Consider the following 21,868-nt stretch of genomic DNA (forward strand, 5'->3'; position numbering starts at 1 on the left):
GCAGATCAATTCATTGAGCAAGCAGGCTCTACTTTCCAATAAAGAGAAGGCCCACATGAAGGCTTTTAAATAAAAAAAAAAAAGTGCACAGTTCACAGCCAGTTTACTTCTTTCTTTTCATAATTGGACCACAGTGCACGGAACTTCTAAAGGGAAGTAAAGTGAAATACTGTACACAAGATCATACAGACTCCTATGATGCCTGTGTATCAAGCTGGAATCACAGGACTTCTGCCATCTGGGTGACTACTCCATGAAGCAATTTCAGAAACATCTTACTACAAAATTTCTGATACTATGTAATTTGCCTTCTTTCCCTGTAATTACCAAGTCAAAATGAATCACATTTGCCACAAAGTTACCTGCATTTAAAATACTGTAATGTGGTATTATTATGTGTACTTATTAACATAACCTGCTGTTTATGGCAGTTCCTACACTGGAATGTGGCTGCACAGACACTGCCACGATTTCATTCTCAAACACCTGATTATTTGACATGTTCCCTTTCTTATGGTATAATTGCCAAGGAGCACATTTAGAATTTTAAAATTTTAACTGCTAGTTTAAGAGCAATAATCTTTTTTTGTCTGTTTGGCCATACAAATTAGCCTCCTATAAGGAAAAAAACCCAGATGATGCCTGAAAGCCTTTATGATGTCCGTTTAGGCTGCTCCACCACTGAAAAAAACTCCATCCTGACTGTAACTTTAGAATACTTAGCACATGATACCTTCATTCAAAAACTTTAAAATTTATAATGCAATCAATCATCTATTGGTGATTACTTCTGACCCCGGACAAACAAGAAAAGTTAGTTACAACTGAACAAGGGTATACCACAAATTCAGAGGCGGAAATATAGTAAAAGTACTTTGAATTTAAGCTAAAATGAAAACAAAATATTTGATATTTCTTCTATTATCCCATCTGAATAATAATTACTGATTCCTTCTTCTAATTTCACCATGATATGTAAAAGATGCTATATATTTTAAAATTTAAGAGATGGGTAATATCAATCAATAATTAAAACTGAAATATAGTTTGATCTAATTATAGATCCTCTTAGGCACAGCCTTTATTAGCATGTTCTTACTGAATGCTTTTTACATAATTTAATCAATTACTTGAGTATTGATATTTAAAAATATTTACTTTATATATCGGAGCCAAATAAAAGTAACTTATGCAGAACAGTACCTGCTTCAAATTCTGAGATGAATGAATTATGTAAGCAAATATTGCCTAAGCACACACTGTAGTGAAGAAAATGTTTCATATTCTCTTAACATGTTATGTACAGAAAATGCCTAAAATGTATGCCCATTCCAGCAAAAAAGTGAACAAACTTGTTATAGAAGTATATACTGACCAGCCACAATGACACTATCATTACGAGCCGGACCAAATTTCAGTGTCATCTCATGTTTATGTTTATGGACAGCCAAATGATCCTCATTGGTAAAACGCTGCAGCAAAAAGTTTTAAGAAATAGTTTAAATTCTGAGTGAACAGAGTAAATGCCATTCCACAGAAAGCAATTTTTACAACATGTAAAACTATCGTTACTACATTACAAGTCAACCCTCTTAGGCAGATACATCTTGCTCCTTGGTCAACAGTACCAAGCAGAAATGTAAAACTCAAATGACGTTCATAGTAACTAAATATGACATCAGGAAATCATAGTGTAAGTACCTGCAAGTCCAAGATAGAATTTCAGAGTGCTGCAGACTCCATCAACCACCGGTCATTTGCTATATTAATGAATCTTGACAATGTCTAGTAATTGATTACTACTATTTGATTACTGCATTGTGTGTATTACCACAATAATGAGAATTGATCTGTAATCACAAACTTCATTGTACTTAACAGCATAAAGATAAAATAAACCATAGCTCCCATCCCTGACCATTCACAACATAAAATAACAAGCAGATAGAATGGAAAACACTGGAGGAATGTCACACAACTGAAATGCTGTGAACAAACTAAACTTACCAGCTCTTTAAAAATCTATCAGGTTTTCAAAAGTATGCTAGTTTTGTGCATACTTTTCCTAAAATTCAGGGTATATGCTATAAAAAAGCAGTAAGACAAAGCAGATGCTGTAAACAAATATTCTTACTTTCACTAACTTGAAATTTTCTATGCATCTGTAATTTTGGGTAGAGTTAGTGTTTCAACTGACATAATCTAAGGAGGCGTTTACCAAGATGCAGGTTTCCTAAAAAGAACACATTTTACACAAAACACTGAAATTCTTATTTTATTTTGTGAATATTGGAGGAAGAGGCTCTCCAGACCCTGACTCCCCCTATCTACTCTATGGTATGACTTCTGGAGCATTCTATCTGTTTTAGAGGAGCCTTGCCCATTTTCAGGGACAGAAACTTTGCTGTTCATCTTCACTGGAATCCCAATTGGTCCAGCCCCATAAGGTCTTCTATGAGACTTAATGACCAAAACACTTCTGACAGAGCTTGTATCACAATGAGATTCAAACAGGATGGGGACAAACATGCTGTTTAGGAGAAAGCAGACCTCTTCTCTTACTTTTGATGTCTCTGAACATACTAGACATACATAGTAAGAAATCTTAGTCCTTTCCCACTTTAAATACAGAAGGCTCCATTAATAAAGCATTAATGCTCTCACTCATCATAAGAACTAAGTTTTCAGAATAAAAATGAGAGTATCTTGAACTCAAAATCCAGAAAATCAAAGTGTGCTAATAAAATTAAAACCATCTTGTTTAAAAAACCCAATTCTATATAAAGGCAGCAGCTTAATGAACAGATTCAGCTTATGAAATTAACTCTGAATAAAGGATGCAGGGATGTCCACCTCATGCAGCAGATAATGCAAATTCACTTATTTTCAGGTTACTAAATTAAAGTGTTAAGACTGCTTCCTTTTAGGCAACCATCTGCTGAAACATGTCATAGTATTTTTACTTTTCTGCTCACATTCACCTCCTCTCTATATACACTAATACTATTTACTAGAACACCTTAAGACTACAGTAGGAATTGAAATACATTTTGTGACATGCATACTGTTAGCATCTTTCTATACACAAAAATGTACATAAAACAAAATAATGCTATTAAATATTTGCAGTCACCATAGCTGTGAAGATTGGTGACAAGCAAGCTTCACAATCAGCTCCCCAACACCAAAATATCCTGGAAAATACAGGTTACCTGATACAAATTAGGTTGTTTCTTGATTTTTTTAATGAAAGCAAATGGATAAACACACAAAATATTACAAATTCTTGCTGTCACCTGTTTTTCAGCAAAACACAGACACTTTATAGCAATGATCATCATCCTCTTTTCTGTGATCCCTCAAAACACATTTCATTGTTTTAATTTTATTTGATCAATGTTAATAATTTTAGTTCAGACTATTACCTGGCCACATCCAGGGGCAGTGCATAAAAAGGGTTTGTCATCACTCATATTCCACAGGTCGTTGTGCTACCTGAATTAAAATTGGAATGGAACAAATTTTACAAATATTGCAACAAACCATGAACAAATCAACACCCACAGGATATTTTAATATTCCATGGGCAACAATTTCTGCCTTCTGGCTATACCAATGTTCCAGGTACCTGGAATTCAAACAGTGTATGGATTTCAAGCTATGTCATGGAAGGTACACAAAAAGGTACACAAAGCAGGTTTTGAACATACACTCAGTTGGAAATGAGAGTTCACAAGTAACATTACTAACTGCAAAACGTATCTGAAAATACAGTAGGACAACTTGTCACTGAAATTAAACACATTGTAATAATGATCCAATTTCCACAATTAAAAAAATATCAAAGCAGCAGACAATTCCAAGTAGTCAAGGTTATGGTCCCAACAGATGAGGAAAAAGTGTTGACCCCTTAGTCTTTTCACAATCTTTGTTTAAAGCTCATCTTTAAAGATAAGTTGATACTTAGCCCTTGGCATAAACTGTTACAAATTTAATTCCAAAAACATGCACTTCAGTACTGTTTCAGGTACTAAATTACTGACAGGCTAAAAATATTTAGGAAAAAAGTAAGAGGTATGGGTTATATTTAGTGCTATTCTGCATACTCAACCCACACACCAATACACATACCTGCCAGATTTCACATATAAACCTGTTTCATAGGGCAAACTATCATATCCTCCTTTTCATGGCAATGAGCTGTAAGTAAAAGAAGATGCTAATTACTATGCATGTTAAAAATGTAATAATGCACAATTTTGTAAAGATAAATGACAAAGTGTCCACTTTTCACCCATGAAACAACAGTTTTTCAAAGGAATGGTTTACTTCAACACATCCTCTAGTTGTGGCATCTGTGGCTTTACCCTGGAGGAAATAAATTCATGTTTAAATGTGAGTACTTGTATGGAGAACTAACAATGTTAGTTCTGAACACTCTTTCGCTTGGTGAAGCAAATAAAGATGAATGAAGCTGACTTTATGATTAAAGATCATAAGCAGAATAAACCCATCTCTCCCCCAGTACACTGGTCATGTAGAGCTGCAAGGCTTCTGAAACTGTCTAACCAACCTAAGAATGTACAGCTCTGGTTCACCACTGGGCACTAGACACAAAACAAATCAAGTAAGCCCAAGGAAATAATTTCAGACTTATTACCACAGAGACCTGTAGGGAACACATTACCTGATCCTTCTGCCTGTACCTGTACAGTAAAAAACTGTACAGACTTTTTGGATATTACTTTAGGGAGGAGATCCCAGTGTCATTGGTCAGATACACCAAACAGCAAAGAAACAAAACATGGAGTGCAGGAGATTCCAAATATATATATATCTAACAGAATGAGCATACTGAGCTGAGATCACAAGTCAGTGATAAATGGCTGCCAGAAACTTTAGACTCTGGCACTGACAGCTCAGGGAAACATTTAACATCTCAAAGAAAGGATGACAAACCAAATCAGGAATGGAGACTGTTCTGTAGTTCTTTGCAAATAGTTCATTACCTGCCTCAAGTTTCTGAGGGAATGAAATATTTCTTGAACTTTTCAAACTAAGAACTTGGTACTTTCACTAATAAAGAGTATTAACAAGGTCATGGGCAAGTCCGAATATTCATAGGCTTCAGGGTAAAAGTCGTATAAATGAAGCTTTAGGATTATAACCTTACATTACATGGAACCTCAACAGACACTTAAAAACTATTCTAAAAGCTTATTATCCTTCTTCAGCTATCTTGTTTTTTAAATGCAGGTTTAAACTAACAGATTCAGTCTCATTGAGATCTCAAAAGCAATTTGCTTTTTTCTATCTGTGATCATGGGACAGCATGAAGTTATATATAGCTACATATGCCACCATATGCCAACGTGCACATATGGATATGTAAGATGAGCAGAAGAGTCATATCCATATCAGAAACGTCTGATGGTATAAGAAACAATTCTGGTTTTGGGGCTTTTTTAACCCAAAGGATGAAGACTTTGATTAACCAAAGTGCATGTAGGACATTTTTTCCACCGTTACTGGATCTTGTTAACACGCCTCTGGGAAATGCAGAGGATCAGCCATAAAATCTACTCCATACTGTTTGCGTTTTTCTTAGGTGGTAAGATGTAAAGATCAATTTTTAAGTCTCCTCATTTTCCCTTTTAAAGGAATATTACCAAAGCATGTATTTGCATATGAAGTTGTTGACTGGTTCCATGTGCCGGCTTGCGATGCCTGTGAATTGTGAATGCCTGATGTAAAAATTAAATATATGTGGGGAAAAAAAAGCAGCACTGTCTGCCTGGCAAACTTACTGGAAAAAAGTTGGAGATAAATTCACGTCCTCATCTTTGTAACATTATTTGACTACAGGCCACATGGAATTTTGTGAGGGAATCCCTTGTAAAGAGATTCTAGCTAAGATCTGAGGAAAAAAATTATCTTGAAGCACTGAAATTCTTGCACCTAAAAGAGAAAAGAAGTTTACTCACATTCCAAGCAAGACCTTGAATATTATAAATCTAAATAGAAACTGGATGTGACAGGGTAAGAAAACAAAGGGCTTGCATTCATTAGTGTAGCCAAATTGATAAGAACTGTATTTACCTATTACAAAGACAAAAGCAAAGCTTGCACACAGGATGAAGTAACTCCAGGCAGCAGCGGAGGCCGAGACATAACCGGCGTCAAGCATGTTTGGGGCAGAACCTGCAACTCCTGGTGGCCAACAAATGGAACATGACTCAGCATCATGTCACCTGCAGCACTGAAAGCCAACAGGCTGCTGGGACAAATTAGCAAAGGTACAGCAAACACATGAAGGGAATTTATTATTCTCCTTTATCTGGCACTTAAAAGGCTCCAGCTGGAGTGCGTATCCTGTGTTGAGTTCCTCAAGACAGTTGATGAACTGGAGAGAACCACCTGTGGCCCCATCCAAACAGTTTGGAGGCTGGCCTATTATATAACAAGAGGAATATAAGGAAGAAAAAGTTTGTTCAGAATGGAGAGGGAAGGTTAAGGAAGGACCCGCCTTCTTTCTTATGTGTTTATATAGAGAAGACAGATCCAGACTTTGCATAGAGTGTAAGAAAAGGATGAGATGCAACATTTGAAAGGCTCATCAAGAAAGTTGAGAGCAAAGTACAGGCTACCCAGTGGGGCCATGGAATCTCTGTCCTTGCAGAAATTCAAGATTTGAATGATTAAAATTGTGAGCAATCCAAGATAACACCAAAATTCAAAGTATACCATAAAGATATCACAGCTAGAAACAGAGGCAAACAACTGCAAGAGACAAACCAAACTTGGGAAATGTTCTGACAGCTTCAGAAGACACTGCATGGTTAACTTCATGGCCCAACAACTAAACCTGTTGCTGCTACAAAATAAAACCAAACCTTTGCCTCCTCTTTTCCTTCTGGATTACATTGCTTGACAGGCACAACAAGACTAATACACAGAATGCAAATTTTCAGAAAAAATGTTTGTAATTTCCACTCTGATTTCAAGAGTCTCTCTCTGTTGGAAACTGATGGCTCAAAGTGAGAATTTCACAGTAAGAAAGAAGAATTTAGAAAATACTATCCCCTTGAAAATAAAAAGAGCAACTTAAATGCCATCTTGATAAAAAAGTTATTCGTCCAGCCAAATGAGAAATAAAATACATAAGTAATAACTGACACTAGGGGTGAATTACAGACACCTTGGACTGTTACCTTGGACTGTTACCCAGGCAACAGCAAACACCTTGTCCGATAGAAAAGAGATGTTTCCTGAAGGAATCCAATCTGAATGCAAAACTCCAGCCTTAACTCATCTCTTCTGATAAAACAAACATTCAGTGAAATGATTCTTACTACAGTGCACTGAACTACAACTTTCTTCTGTAAACTTTCAACCCTACATTCCCTTCAGTAGCACAAAGAAATCCATACATAGAATTCAAGTCACACAGTAACAGGATCAGAGCTAAACACAGGAAAAACATGAAATGATCTTGGCAGTGTAATCACCTTTGGTACTAAAATAAAAAAATACTTTTTTGGTGTTTGCTCCACACTTTCAACACAGAAGGAAAATAATTTCAGATCATGCCTACTTAAAATGTCAAAAGCCTCTTGTATCACTTTTGGAACATAAGTGGTACAATAAATATATACTCATCTTTAAGATATATAAAATATAAATGAAAACAGGTTTGCAAGTAGTTCACTTATACTTAGGATGCTGTGATTATTTTAAAAATAAAGAAGTGTCTATAAAACATCACATTAATGGTATTTACCTAAATGTGCTACAAAAATAGCTTCAACAATTATCTGCATATTTCTGTAAGACTTTAATTAAACATCCAGGGTACGCTTTGTGGAAACTATTACTGCATAGTCTGAGGCTTGCTTCCAAAATACCTTTCTGTAGACATGTCTTATTTAACTGGTAAAGGTTCTTCTGTTTTCTTTTAATTTCCCACATACAGGAGCATGGAAAACACAAATGACACCTTGTTTCAGCATTTATTTTCTATTTATAGATTTTAAAAAGCTACGTAAATGTTACATATTGGTAGTCCTTGAAAAAACCTCTTCAAGCTTAGTAAGAAAAATAATTCTTCACACATATCTAGTAAAGATTCAGAGTTGCAGCTAAAGCCTGTTTTACCTGTAGAAAGCAAACTGTGTGCCAAAAGACCTCCATGCACAAACCTGCTCAAGGGCTGTGCAGTCTTACCCTGTGATTACTTATTTTAGGCACTGCAGCAACACAGACACTGCCCTCCTGTAACATCAGGGCTGGCACTACCAGCAGGGAAGAAAACTGAACACAGAAAAGACAGCTCTAAACACACAGAACCACCACAAACAAAAACCTTAAAACCTTTGAACGACAGCATTCCTCTGCTGGCCAACAAGCAAGAAGAGATGCAAATTCTCCCAAGTGTGTCACTCCCCTAACCTGGAGAGTCCATAGAAGACAATCTGTCACTCTGCAGGTACAGCAGTGGCTGATTTATCTGTGACTGCTCACACGTGAAGCAAACCCAACTCTGCAGCCAGACGGCCACTTGCACATGGCTCCAACTCAAGAAACATCTGTACATTCTGTTTTGAAAAAGATCAAAGTTGGACAAGAAGTATATTAGGCCACTGAGACAAGTCAGAATTATAGTAGTCCTACCAGTATTCAGCCTCCTTTGGGTCCAAAGATTAGAAAGTGCTTGTGTTACACTATCAAGTGATGCCTTTTCCTACGGATGTTTGCATTTCCTCAAGACAGATCATGTCTAGTCAACATTTCCTTTTATTCCGTACATTTGATCTGGGATTGTGTCCTGTTTTACTGCAGTAGCCTCACTGTACAGAGAATTATTAACTCTTACTAAGCTTTTCTGCAGGTCTCATCATAGCGTGTAATAACCTTAAAGCTTCATTTTATAACAGGAAAGTGAAGCATAAAAGGACAAGGTCAAAGTTTTTCAGTCTTTATTAACTCTAAGAGCTCTGCTTGAGGTGCATACTTATTCAAAGTGAAGGGAACCAAACATACATGCCACAGTAAAGGAGAGCATTCTCTTACTGGTTACTTGAAGAGATGAATTTAGTGTTCTGCTTAGATCCTTACAAGACTTTTAACACACTTCTTTAGATGAGAGAAAAAAAGCCCAAACCAAAATCATAACAGGTAAATTTAAACCCATCAAAATTAAAAGAGGTGTCTTTCTCATGTAACTAAAAAAAATCAACACAAATCAAAATGGACAGAGCACCTTTACACTTTTGACACTGGCACAGCATTCACAGCATAAAACTGAATCACTTCTCACATTTGAATCTATCTTTACTTCCACAATTTTCCACAGAGGTAGACTTCCAAGTTTTGATTTCACTAAAAATCAGAAGTTAGTAGGCACAATACACCCCTTAATAACAAGTGATACAAAATTTAAAAAAATAAAAATTCTGTATTTTAAAGGAAAAAAAAACATCGCTCCACTCACCTGGAGGGACTGGAATAGCTACTTTTTTTTGTTTCCTATAAAGCAAAAGAAGAAAGGTGAAACAAAAGCAGTGTAATTAATATTTGACCATCACAGTGCACTTTCAGAAGTGACCTGAGTAACTGTATTTGTGTAACACCACAGAATTTCACATTTCTAAAAAATAAAACTTCTTGATGAACAAAGTGGAGGAGATAAAATCTGAAAAATAAAAACATTAATCCTCATAATGAAAGTAGGATTGCCAGAGGTAGTTCAGTAGATTCTGCAAGGAAAGTACAAGCCATAGAATATTTAATGGTTGCAAATATCAAGAACTGACAAACAGGAGAAGAGGAGCTCCTCCTTCACGCTACATTGCTTAATAGAAGGGTTGTGCTGTTCTGCTGAAGACACGTGATGTTTCAGAGTTCTAGGGAAGAATAAGGAAGACTGGAATGCCTGTAGCACAATGCTCAGTTTTTTTCTTTAAAAAAGTCAAATGTTAGGAAGCTTTTGCTGATATTATTAGGTAACTCCTTGTATCTGGTGTCTAAAATTAATTCCATACCTTCCATCTTTCTCTAAATTCTGTAAAGGGGAGACAATCTGGACAAGAAGCAGCAAGAAGTAAGGATGGTTGACTTAACAAGTTCAAATAAGAACAGCAAAGCCAGCTGGACAGATAGTGACATACACAGAAAGGAAGCAATGAAGTTCCTTCACCTTTGCTGAAGGAGCAGGCTTCTTCTGGTAGACAGAGAACACCAATGGCATAAGGAAAGGCCCTTAGGCCAAACACTTCCTGTTGGCTGAATATGGTGGCTTCTCATTCAACCCTCAGGCTTAAGTATTTTTCAGAGACCTTGACCTTTCTTTAACTTACTAAAAATTCAGGCTGTGTGAATACAGCTCTTGGAGCTAAATGAAAAGTCAATGAACCTCACAAAAGAAATACAGAAGGATTAATATTCCCCCATCTTTTTATATTTTCCTTAATAGAGATACGAGCCCTTCCCTTCCCTAACTCAATTATCTAAATTTGAACATCTTCATATTGCCCATCAACCTAACAAACATTAGAAACCCAACCTCCTTTTTCTGCACTATTTTGAACAAATTTTAAAAAAAAGCTTAACAAAAAGTTACTTCCTTTTCACATTTTCTCAGATTACATTCCCAAAGTATAGAATTGAATACAATAATTAAGACTTAAAGTTAAAAAAATATCTTTAAATATATTATAAATATCCTTCTACAAGCCTTCTCTTGCCCATTAAAACAGAATGATCTTCTTTCCTGTAAGTAATTATAAGAATGACTGTGGCTATTTACCCAGGAAGGGAAACATGATATGACTTTGAATGCTTTACTGAAGGGAACTCTTATCTGAAGTGAAGCCAATGGAAAGGTTCTCAGGATGAACTGAAACTGACACTGAATAAAACTGGAAACATTACAGCACAAACTTGAAAAAAATATTTACTGCATAGTTATTAAATACTGACTCATATTTCTATCACTAACTATATCCAATGTCTCCTTAGAATGCACATTCTGCCTGAAACCAACGCAGTTGAGTTATGCAGGACAATGATAACTTGGTATCTTCATTATTCAAAAACAGTTAAAAGTATTGAATCATGTTTCCTCCTTTGAAAATAGTTAATACATAATTTTTATAGAGAAATTCAAGACTATTTTAAGAAATAATTAAAAATGTTGATATTAGATGTAACAAACTTTTAAAGTTAGTAACACTTCTCTGAGCTAGAAATCTGCATTTGTAAGTTTAAATTAATTAAGAGTGGAAGAAATAAAAAGCTGATGATAGAAAAGGAATTTTAGCACTAGATACATCCAAAAGTTAATAAAACAAGAATAAAAATAATACAATATTTCAAGCTATTCAACATGTTGTGACAAAAGATAAAACAAAACTGTGTATGATCAAATTTAAGATCTGAAAGCACCTTATGTTAGATGCTGCACAGACCAGAAGTTTCTGGAAAAAGACATACCAAACATATTAAATATTTCTAGAATTCAAGTCAGGATAGAAACATCAACTACAGTGTGAAGATGAAAGGCTCAACTAGTTGATTAAGCATTAACATGCAACATCAGTATTGAAACAAAGGCAAAATGGATTTTTAACAGCACTGCTACACTTTATGTACACATTAAGGTTTTTTATTATTGCACAATTCTTTTGATGCATTATGTAATAACCAGCCCCTGACAAAACTCCTGTTTTCTTTTTTAACAAGATAACAATTTTGATTCTGGAATGCAGAATTAAAGACACAAGAATGTAAGTGAATGCTCAGCTCAGCTACAGTTTGCCCCTCTGAAATTAGGTCTGCAATGGATGTCCATTAACAGGCAGCAACCTGTTTCAGTGGATGGATGAAGAAATCCCATCTGGAACACCTGTGGAAGCCCAGGACAACAAGGCCTGGTCCTCATCCTATCAGCTGATACCGAATTCAGCACCTAACATAGAACCAGCAGTATTATTGCCTTAACTTCAAGAACATTTGTTTTAATTAACTCTTATCTGGCTTTGCACTCAGCAAGAGCTGGGGACATGACATTCACTGCCATGTATAAAATATGACAAGAAAACAAAACTATCATTTTAAAAGTAAAATAAAATACACTCTGGCCATATTCGAGGTCATTATATTAGAAAGTAGCAGATGATTCAGAATTTTCAGCTTTATTCGAATTTCTCATTCCAGTGCAAGGAAACAGGTGACAGTATCACTATTTGAAGATAAACATCTCTGGGCGACAGAGAGGTAAGGAAATGCAAATGAGGGACACAGTGCATGGGCAGGACATGAAAACACATTTATGGATCTCCCTCCAAGAACTGAGATACAAAAACACTACAGAATGAACAAGACTGCAGAAGCAACATGGCAGCACACACATCTCCCAACTACAAACATCAGGTTGCATCGTGGCATAAAACACTTGTGCCTATAACACCGTGCAGCCATCGTTAATTGAGGGTCTGTGACGTTTTTTTCACGCGGAATCTTCAGGACAGCCATAATGCATAACAACATCAAAGTCAATGGGGCAACTGGTCCAGGAGGTCCACGTCCACAGCCAGATCCAGCCAGGCCAAGACCTCCCTCTGCTGCAAAAAGCTGTTCTTACCCCTTCGCCCGACACCCCCTGCACCCGGACCCCTCTCGGCACCTTCCCCACAAGCACCGGGACGGACAGAGACCTCCTTCCACAGCAATGATGGATGCAGGCGGAGGCCTCCTCAGAGCTGAGACGAGGCGGAAAGGCGAGGCCTGGCTGCTCCCTCCTCCCGCCCCCTGCGGCGGGCCGGGCCGGGGCAGGTCCCAGCGATGCCCCCGCTCCCGGCTACGCTGCAGCCCCTTCGCCCGCCCGCCCCACCAGGCCCTACCTCGGGCGGTACCGGTGTCCGCGGCGCCGGCCGCGCCGCCCCGCCCTGCTCCGCTCTAGGGGCGGCGGGAGCCGCAGGCCCCGCTGGGGGAGGGGGCTGCCGCGGAGAGCGGCGGCGGCGCCATGTTACTGCCTCCCGGGCATCCCCCGCCCACCGCCGCGCGGGTCCGCTCCCGCCCCGCCGCCCCCGCCCCCGCCCGGCCGGCGCCGCCGCAGCGCGGAGGGAGGAGGGGCCGCAGGGCCGGGCCGGGCCGGGCCGGGCCGTGTTTACAAACTCACCCGGAACGCGCCCGCACCGCACATTAAAGGCCGAGTCCCCCGCGGGCTTCCGTCACCTCTCGCGAGAGCGCCGCTGACACGGCGGCGGGGGCGGAGCGGTCACGTGGAGCAGGCAGGGCCGGAGCTCCGCCCTGGGCCGGGAGCGGCTGCGGGAGCTCCGCCCTGGGCCCGGCCCGGCCCCGAGCCCTGCGGGAGCTCCGCCCTGGGCCCGGCCCGGCCCCGAGCCCTGCGGGAGCTCCGCCCTGGGCCCGGCCCGGCCCCGAGCCCTGCGGGAGCTCCGCCCTGGGCCCGGCCCGGCCCCGAGCCCTGCGGGAGCTCCGCCCTGGGCCCGGCCCGGCCCCGAGCCCTGCGGGAGCTCCGCCCTGAGCCCGGCCCGAGCCCTGCGGGAGCTCCGCCCTGGGCCCGGCCCGGCCCCGAGCCCTGCGGGAGCTCCGCCCTGAGCCCGGCCCGGCCCCGAGTCCTGCGGGAGCTCCGCCCTGAGCCCGGTAAGGCCCCGAACCCTGCGGCTCCTCCGCCGCCAGAGCCGGGCCGTACCTGTGCTGCCCCCACACCGGGGCAGCCGTGGGAGCGCGGGATGGAGCGCCCGGGCTCTGCTGGCGGAGCTGCCAGCGCCTGCGATGGGAAGGCAAGAGACGGCAGGCAGAGACCAAACCGCTGCAAGGCTTTGCTCAATGCCAAGTCTTCATGTGCTTGTCACACAACTTGTGGAAAAATCAGCCCTCCAAAGCCCTGTACTGGCTACAGTCCCTTAGTTTCCCCCTCTCTTTACACACAACTCAGGGCCAGAGCTTGATGTGTGCCTGTGATTCTGGTAAAAGTTCATCTTAGTTAATGTATCAAACATGCAGCAGCACTGTACAATGATGGCAAACACCTGTATTTTATACAGAAGGAACTAAAAGCATTTTGGATTATTTAAAAGAATAACCCTGTATGGCAAGAGAGTTAGCTAGTACGTGCTCTTAATCACAGATGAAGTTTAATTCTGTGCCTGTGTATCATTTGAAACTGTCTGGTTCTGAAACTGATCCCAGAAGTATGAGATTGTAAAATTGAAGTGTTTTCTACAAAAGTAGTATTGTTCCAGTAAAATAACATTTTCTCTGAGTTTCTTTAAACCTGCAAAAGACAATGTAGTATGTTTCATTTCTTGTGTACTGTTTTGGTGGGCACTATACAGCACTTTTGCAAAGTTCTTTGAGATACGGTAGGATAAGCAGCACTGCATAAAACCACACTGTTTACTTAAAGGTGGAATCACTCTTTTATGTAGCATGTTGCAAAGGACTCAAATATGAGTGCAGAAGAGAGCAACAGAGAGATCTTACTTCTTTCTTCAGAGAGCAACTAAAAGCTGTACTGGAAACAAGTATTTTTCAGTGGTTTAGCTCCACCATCACATTGCAACAGCAGTCCTGAACCCAAACAAAAAAACTCAACTGCAAGTACCTTTCTTCAGTCTGAAATTGGTGCAAAAAACAGGGAAAAACAGAAAAGGAAAAAACCAGCAGCACGTTGTTCACATGTACCTGGAGCAAAGGATGAATCACTTTTACCTGCAGCAGTAATTTAAGAGCATAATTGGTAACATAAACATTTCCTTCATTAGCCGTTAGAGTAACAGGGCTGTGCACACCACTTTCAGAGGTGGAGTCGTGTCTGATCTACTGGGACAGTAGGCAGAAGTTATTCAGAGACAATGAAGTTAGTTTAATTTTCAACAATCTGCTTCAGCTAGTTTAATCTTCAACAATGAAACATGAACACAGTCCTTGGGTCTGGAGAATCTACAGTATGAATTTTCATGAGTTCACCATCTCTATGGTCAGCATAGTTCGTATCACAAGAAACTGTGAAAAAGGTTTCAGGGAAGTGAGGCCTACAGTATCAACTCACAAAGCTTTAGATTCAGTTTCCCTGACCTGTAAAGATTTCTTGATGTGAACTGTTATAGTGAATATGAAGAGACCTTGGCCTGTTGCTCCTCTGTCAGTGCAAAGACGTTGGATTGCGGGGGGTGGGGGGAGTTGGTAAAAAAAAAAATCTTTTATGTGTTTACAGTTGTCACTTTTGTGAGCATTTTAGGAAAACAGAGTGCTCTTTGCAGACTACTCAAACTGACCAACTAGGCTGTTTTTTAAGAACAGGAAAAATAGAGGAATAGAGAAAGGGATTCAATATGATCTGTGATAGTTCAGCTGTAAACATCTGCTCATCTCTTGTTAACTCTAAGCCCCTTATTTTCTATAAGGAGGATAATCCTTTGTCTGAAGGTTTGTTGCCATGTTTTTAAACTCCTTGATTAGTCTCTATCTGTAAAACCCAGATCGGATTCTTTCATGACTGGCATAACCAAATAGCAATTCTGCTTGAGTGTGGCCTAAGTTCACCAGTCTGAGTTAAAAGGTAAAAAGCCTGGGAAGATGCTACAACACTTAACAACATCCAGGCAGTGTCCCCTGCCTTTTAGGAAAGGCTGATCACAAGAAAAAGGGTACATGTTGACAGGGTGAAGCACATGGGAAAAGACGGGTTGTAAATCCAGAAACTATTGATATGGAAATCTGGAGCTTGACTTAAGCCAGTCCATTAAACTGCCCATGATTTTAGGAATTACAGACTGACACCTCAGATGTCTGCAGACATCTCTGCATACTGAGAGAACAGAAGAAATTTAGTCACCACCTACCAGAAGAGCAGTGCACAGATTAGCCTTAGTCCAGGGTAAATGCAGTGCATGTCAGCTCTGCACCTCAACAGCTTATGAGAAAAGGTAATAGCAAGTTCCTAAAATCAACACTGCATGAGCATAAGACCACATGGAAGATATCTGCAATATCTTTCATCTCCTACCCCCTCTCACTCCTCAAAACCCCCACTTTCAGATCTTGTCATATAAAACACTACTAATATTGTCATAAAGCTGATACTTAAAGATGCTACCTATTCTATACTCCTTAAGTTCACATATATAAAAGGATATTGTCTGTATCAGAGATGACTGTATTCTCCTAGAACACACCGGGAAAGTTACTTCTCATGTAAAGTCCAAGTTAGGCTACATGAATCCCAGAATCATTTAAGCTGGAATACACCTTTAAGGAAAGGTCTCTTAGACCTTTAAGATCATTAAGTTCAACTGTTAACCTAACACTGCAAAGTCCAGCACTGAACCCTATCTCTATGAAACCAATTTGGTACTTTTTAATTCAGATGAAAACAAAATCTTACCTGCACCTTGCACTGATCTGAGAGTCAGTAACCATTTCTCCATTTCCTACAGGATAGACAGATCAAATTTTCTATATTTAATTCAGTCATTACCCACTTAATAGCAAGATGACACAACATTTAGCAAGCTTGCTTACATTCTTACAAAGTTCAGTTTGTAATTTTCAAATGATCAGTTATTTAATATTCTCAATGATGTCTGGGATGCCATCAACCTTCCCACCAGGCTAGTACAGTAGCACACAGTATTTTGCTCCAAGTGCAAATGACACCATAAATGCATTCTGATTGTTACAAGACAAATACTGTGAAAAGGAAAGCCAGATACTACAGCAGTATTTTTTAACAAAAATGCTTTGATCTTAATTCTCTTAAAAGAATTTGCAAGATAATGCAGGGCTGACTTTACAGCATTAGCAGGCTGGAAGCTCTTCCTTTTAATTATGTGTAGCTAAGAAAGCAGTAACTGAGAGTATACTATCAATTTGTCACAATTAAACGCCCTGGACCAAACTAAAATAGTTGTTAAGGGTACAGGGGTCAGATCCAAGTGGAAAACTTACCACAGTAATCAAAATTTTTACTGAAGCTGAAAATGATACAAAGAGAACTTTCTTGTAACTATCACGGATTTGTGCTGAGCTCCTTCTATCAAGTGCCAGAACAACTTATGTGCCAGCTAACTTGAGAAAAAAAAATTGTACACAGAAACAGCTCTGGAAGTTTAAAACCCAAGTGAAGGAACAAGGCCAGCAATACAGCCTTTCACACTTAATCTCTGCATCCTGTGATCTTTTAAAGATAAGCCCCATGAATTTTAACGAACAAGCAACATGACCATCCTATATCAATAAATAAAACGTTTAAAGTCATTGTTTGGAGGGTCCTATGCAATACATCATTATCAGGAGAAATCCAAGGCGACTGAACGACAAAGTACTATCTTCCAGATATCCTAGTGAGAAAAACAATAAATGCAGGCAAACAGGTTGTCAGTTAAAGTTGTTATCTTTAATGAAATGACTTTGGAAATAGCATCAATTTCCATGACACCAACATTTTGGGAGTCCCATAAAATGCAGTTACATTCCAATGCCAGTATTTCAGGCAGATCTCCATTCACATGGCAAACAGGATCAAGAAAGCAACCATCAGACAGAAGAGACCCATAGCTTCAGACAGCGCGAATCCCAGGATAGCATATGAGAACAGCTGCTGCTTCAGAGAAGGATTTCTAAAAGAAAGTGAAGGTGTAAGGCCTTTTCATCTTTACAATTAAGATGTTTTTCATACAGTTTAACCTCATACTTCCATGCTACACAACAGGAAAATCCAATTAATCCAAGGAGAACAATTGTTTTGCAAGGATTTCATTGACAACAAAGGAGCTGGCACATTCAGGTTACACAGATGGTATAGCGGGTTTCTAAATGAGCAGTTTTTGTGACTACACTCACACATACTTTAGAATTTCCCTTCGCTACATTCTCCCATGCAGAAACTATCAGTACTGTGCTTTAGACATTTATTTCCCATCTGTGACGTGAGAACTTTACTCTTAGAATTTTATGAGTACAATGCTTTAAGCAGCTCTCTATTGCAAAAATACAATACCTTCAAGAAGTGAGGGGAAAAAATCGTCCAATATAAAATTATGAAGTAATACTCTACAACCTCTTACTGATACGTTCAAGCCAAAATTCAAAAACCAATACATTAATTTTGTACTGAAAACACTTGTTCCTTCAATGAAAGTGAACTTCCTTGTCTTCAGCAGGGCTTAAAAATCTTTATTAAGAAACAAGACTTCAGTCTTTACTGCTTGAAAGAGTAATGAAGGACATGAAACCTTTTCTATGCCTGTATCAGTTCTGCTCTTGTGAACTATTTCTATTACAGAAATGCTGTAAAATTATTTGCAAATTTATCCCTACTACAAAACCCCCACCCTCACCCCCTTCAGATTTCTCAAAGAAATGGTAACGCATTTGATTAAGTAATTACATAATCTGAGATGCAAAGCTGAGTAAGTTAGAAAACTGAATTAAGCACCGATTTCTAAACAACAATCCTGACTATGGAGACTAAACCACACAGACTCACATGCCTTATTACCAGTTTTCAGACTGTTTTTCTCTAGGACTTTTCCCCTCACAAGGGAAAAGATCCAGGCTGGATTCTTAATTCAATTCTGGAACTGAATGCTGAAACATTGGATGTCAGTGACTGAAAGACCACCCAATTCTAATGGGGCAATTTCTTTCATGGCTCTCCTCCAGGTAGAATGTACAAAGTTCTGAATTTAACAGAGCCATCCTGATGAATACAGTACAGTTTCCTATGATTCTATTCAGGTCTGTTTATCAGTAACAGTAATCATTAACAGAATTTATTACAGTGCCAACATCCTTACTACAACTTAGTGATCTGGGGGTTCTGTCTCAAGATACATCTGCATACAAATTAAGAGTTTCAGATGAGAAAGAGATTGATTACCTGGCATAACCAATGATTAGACTACCGAAGACTGTTCCAATACCAGCACCAGAACCAGCCACACCTACGGTGGCTGCACCAGCACCAATGAATTTGGCAGCAGTGTCAATGTCCCTGCTGATAGCACTAGTCTGGAATTCTCTAAGTGCTAGTCGGGAGACAGTATTTTGGGCCCCATTAACTGTTGAGTTGCCCTAAGAAAACCAAACAAGAAAAAGCATTATATTCAGAGCACAAGACCACGTGATAGTGTTATTATCCAGTATTAAAAGTTGTATTAAATCCAATGTGTAGTTCTTCCAAGTGATGACACTGTAAGAGTTAAACATTTCAGAATGAATGTTGCCTGTTCCACCCAAAAGCATCAACTTCAAATGTGAAAGACTTCTTAGGGCAAACAGCAAGACAGCAACAAGTATTATCAGGTGTTTGACTTAAAGCAAGTTTCACACTATAGGTATTGGAGTTAGTGCAAGTGAACTCTAGGTTGAGGACATTTAGGCTCACCAGGTAATTTAAGAAGATACAGAATTTTGTTTATAAGGTACCTCTCCATTCTTGACCTCTGGCCTAGACAACAGAGATGCCGAAATTGGTCTGTACAAGACTCTTGATCCAGCACGGATCTGCAAGAGAAGGGAAAAAACTATAAAAGAAGAAACATTTGATCACAGCTGTTCCATACAATAGTCTGTAAGATTATAAGGCTATTAGCTACTAAGCCATTTGTCTTCCTTGAAAGGCAGCCATGTCTGCACAGTTCGGACATACAATAAATGATACAGAAGCAAGAACTGTCATGCAATCTGACAGCACCGTTTTCAGCAGATGCTGCTCCAAATAGCAACATCATTCAATGAACCCATGCATGCATTATACTGACAGACAATGCAGGAAAACAGCGACAAAAAGGCCTGACAGATCAGTAGGCAGTGATATGCATTTTGAAATGAAAAAATAAAAGCTATGAAAATGAATTTCAAAGTTGTTAAATGCACAGGTGTAACCTAGACTTTTAAAACTAGCAAGACACAAATGAATGAATCCTCTTTCACAAGCGGCCTGCATGTGTCCTTGGGCTCCCCGCAGCATAAGGTCATACTGGCTCTTGCACAAAGCTCTTCCTGCAGGGGAAACCTGTGCCTGCACTATGCAAAGCCAGACGTTCTGCAGGCCAGAGGGAACATTTTCATGCAGGACAGCCTCTTGTCTCTGCAAGGACAAAAATTTCCGGCCTTGCACAGGACAAGCAACAGGCTGGAATTTGACCTAGAGCGAGGCGCGGAGCGCACCAGGCCCCGGCGCTGCCGGCGGCGCTGCCGTCCCGCTCCTGCGGAGGCCCCTGACCCTGGCACGGGGCCCGGCCCCGCCAAGGGGCGGGAAGGGGAACGCGGCCCCACCGCAACCCGACCCCTCTCCCTCGCCCCTCCGCGCTCGGGCGGGCGGCGCTGGCACGGGCTCGTCCTAGGGCCCTGCCGCGGGATCCGGGAGCCCGCCCGACCCGCGGGCGCCCCGCGGCCGTCACGGCCCCCGCTGCCGCCCGGGACGCGGCCGCGGAGGAGGCGCAGGAGCCCCCGCGGGTCCCCACTCACCAGGGAGGGCGAGGTGGCGAGCTTGGCGCAAGCGAACATCTTAGCGGGCGGCGTTCCGGGGGTCCCGATGTGGCGTCTCTGCGGAGAGAGGGAGAGGGTGAGGGCGCGGCGGGCGGGGACGGCGATGGGCGCGGATGCGCGGGCGGCGCTCACCGTGCGGCTGCCGCGCTGGGCCGACGGCGGGCAGGCTGGGCGCGCTCTGCGCAGGCGCGGCGGGCCCGGGCGGCGGAAGGGGCGGGGCGCGGCCAAGGTCACTTTGTGCCGGCGCCATTGGCGGCCGCGGGGGGTGTGGTGCGCGCGCGCGCGCCGCTTCTCCTGCGCAGCCGCAGTTGCGGGAACGCGCCCGAGGCGGGGACTCGGTGCCGGGTGCCGGGTGCCGGGTGCCGGGTGCCGGGTGCCGGGTGCCGGTCGCCGGTCGCCGGGTGCCGGTCGCCGGGTGCCGGTCGCCGGGTGCCGGTCGCCGGGTGCCGGTCGCCGGGTGCCGGGTGCCGGTCGCCGGGTGCCGGGTGCCGGGTGCCGGGTGCCGGTCGCCGGCAGCACAAGGGAGCGCTTCCGAGCACACCCGCTGTGCGCAAAACGCCCATCCTGTTTAATTAGCTACTTTGAGCGGGTTCACACCCAAGCCACGAAAAAATCCTTTTCAATCAAGCTTAGTCGAAACAGGATTACCATGGCTGAGCAGAGCATGTGTTCCCGAGATTCCCGCTTTAATCACTTAGACGTGCTTCGATGTTTTTCATTTGATAACGGGATCATTATTTTAATGGCCATTTGCCATTGTAAGTAGTATTAGTGTCAGTAAAGAGGCAGAAAAATGGACATTTTGGGAAAAACACTGGAAAACATATTTAAGTTGTTGCAAATTTTCATCTGACACAATCTGTGCTATAAAAATTAAATAAAATAGTTTGTGTGCTGCACACTGTCTCCATGGAAAAAGGAAGAGGATCTGTGTGTTGTGTTTAGGGATGGGAACAGCACAGTCTCGGGATTTATATTCCTCTCACTGGTTAAACCATAGGTAGCACAGCTGATGTGCTCCAACAGCAACTTCAACACCCACCAACAAACATAATCAATAGGTACTTTCCACAGCTGCGTATTAATTATAATGATAATTTGGCTTTTATAATCTACAGTGCAGTGTCTTCTGATGCTTAGGTGCAGCGGAGCTGTACTCAGTTGTAGGTCTGATTTCCCAGCCTTCTGCTCCCTGCCTGAATCCAACACTGAGCTTGGTTTGGTTCCAGTGCGCATCCAGAGTCTCAGTAACAGAGCAGTAAAACGTCAGGCTGTAAATGCCTGCAAAAGAGGTCATAAATTGCTTATGGTTTTTTTTTTTTTTTTGTCTTTTCACAGCTTAGCCCCATTC

General features: G+C 41.2%; 2 protein-coding genes across 7 annotated transcripts in view; both read right to left on the bottom strand.

Annotated features, from left to right (window-relative positions):
• ATF2 (activating transcription factor 2) overlaps positions 1-13,267 on the bottom strand; it is a 48,217-nt gene extending 34,950 nt beyond the window's left edge. Inside the window, exons 1-5 of one of the 6 annotated variants that reach the window (XM_071562816.1) lie at positions 13,178-13,267; positions 9,491-9,525; positions 4,132-4,200; positions 3,426-3,495; positions 1,376-1,472 (exon numbers count right to left, since the gene is read on the bottom strand). In XM_071562816.1, the coding sequence (XP_071418917.1) occupies positions 1,376-1,472; positions 3,426-3,473 (145 nt within the window). In that variant the 5' untranslated portion in view covers positions 3,474-3,495; positions 4,132-4,200; positions 9,491-9,525; positions 13,178-13,267. Of the gene's footprint in view, positions 1-1,375; positions 1,473-3,425; positions 3,496-4,131; positions 4,201-5,807; positions 5,957-9,490; positions 9,526-12,713; positions 12,820-12,899; positions 13,109-13,177 lie in introns of those variants that run through there. The other 5 variants (XM_071562818.1, XM_071562812.1, XM_071562813.1 and 2 more) reach the window with 5 other exon arrangements.
• Positions 13,268-17,397: 4,130 nt separating this feature from the next.
• ATP5MC3 (ATP synthase membrane subunit c locus 3) lies at positions 17,398-20,727 on the bottom strand. Its single transcript, XM_071561991.1, has 5 exons — positions 20,650-20,727; positions 20,497-20,574; positions 19,453-19,530; positions 18,905-19,098; positions 17,398-17,642 (listed from the first exon to the last, which is right to left on the bottom strand). The coding sequence occupies exons 2-5, from the start codon at positions 20,533-20,535 to the stop codon at positions 17,528-17,530; spliced, it is 426 nt and encodes a 141-aa protein (XP_071418092.1). The 5' UTR covers positions 20,536-20,574; positions 20,650-20,727; the 3' UTR covers positions 17,398-17,527.
• Positions 20,728-21,868: the final 1,141 nt, after the last annotated feature.

Source organism: Pithys albifrons, chromosome 8 (genome assembly GCF_047495875.1).
Source record: "Pithys albifrons albifrons isolate INPA30051 chromosome 8, PitAlb_v1, whole genome shotgun sequence".
NCBI classification, from domain to species: domain Eukaryota; kingdom Metazoa; phylum Chordata; class Aves; order Passeriformes; family Thamnophilidae; genus Pithys; species Pithys albifrons.

What these genes read in the sequence shown, in the direction of transcription:
- ATP5MC3 (XM_071561991.1), bottom strand. Translation starts at nt 20,535, where the DNA reads ATGTTCGCTTGCGCCAAGCTCGCCACCTCGCCCTCCCTG. An exon ending in TCGCCACCTCGCCCTCCCTG is followed by an intron (nt 19,531 to 20,496) that starts GTGAGTGGGGAC and finishes CTTCTCTTGCAG; the next exon opens with ATCCGTGCTGGATCAAGAGT. An exon ending in CTAATCATTGGTTATGCCAG is followed by an intron (nt 17,643 to 18,904) that starts GTAATCAATCTC and finishes ACTTTCTTTTAG; the next exon opens with AAATCCTTCTCTGAAGCAGC.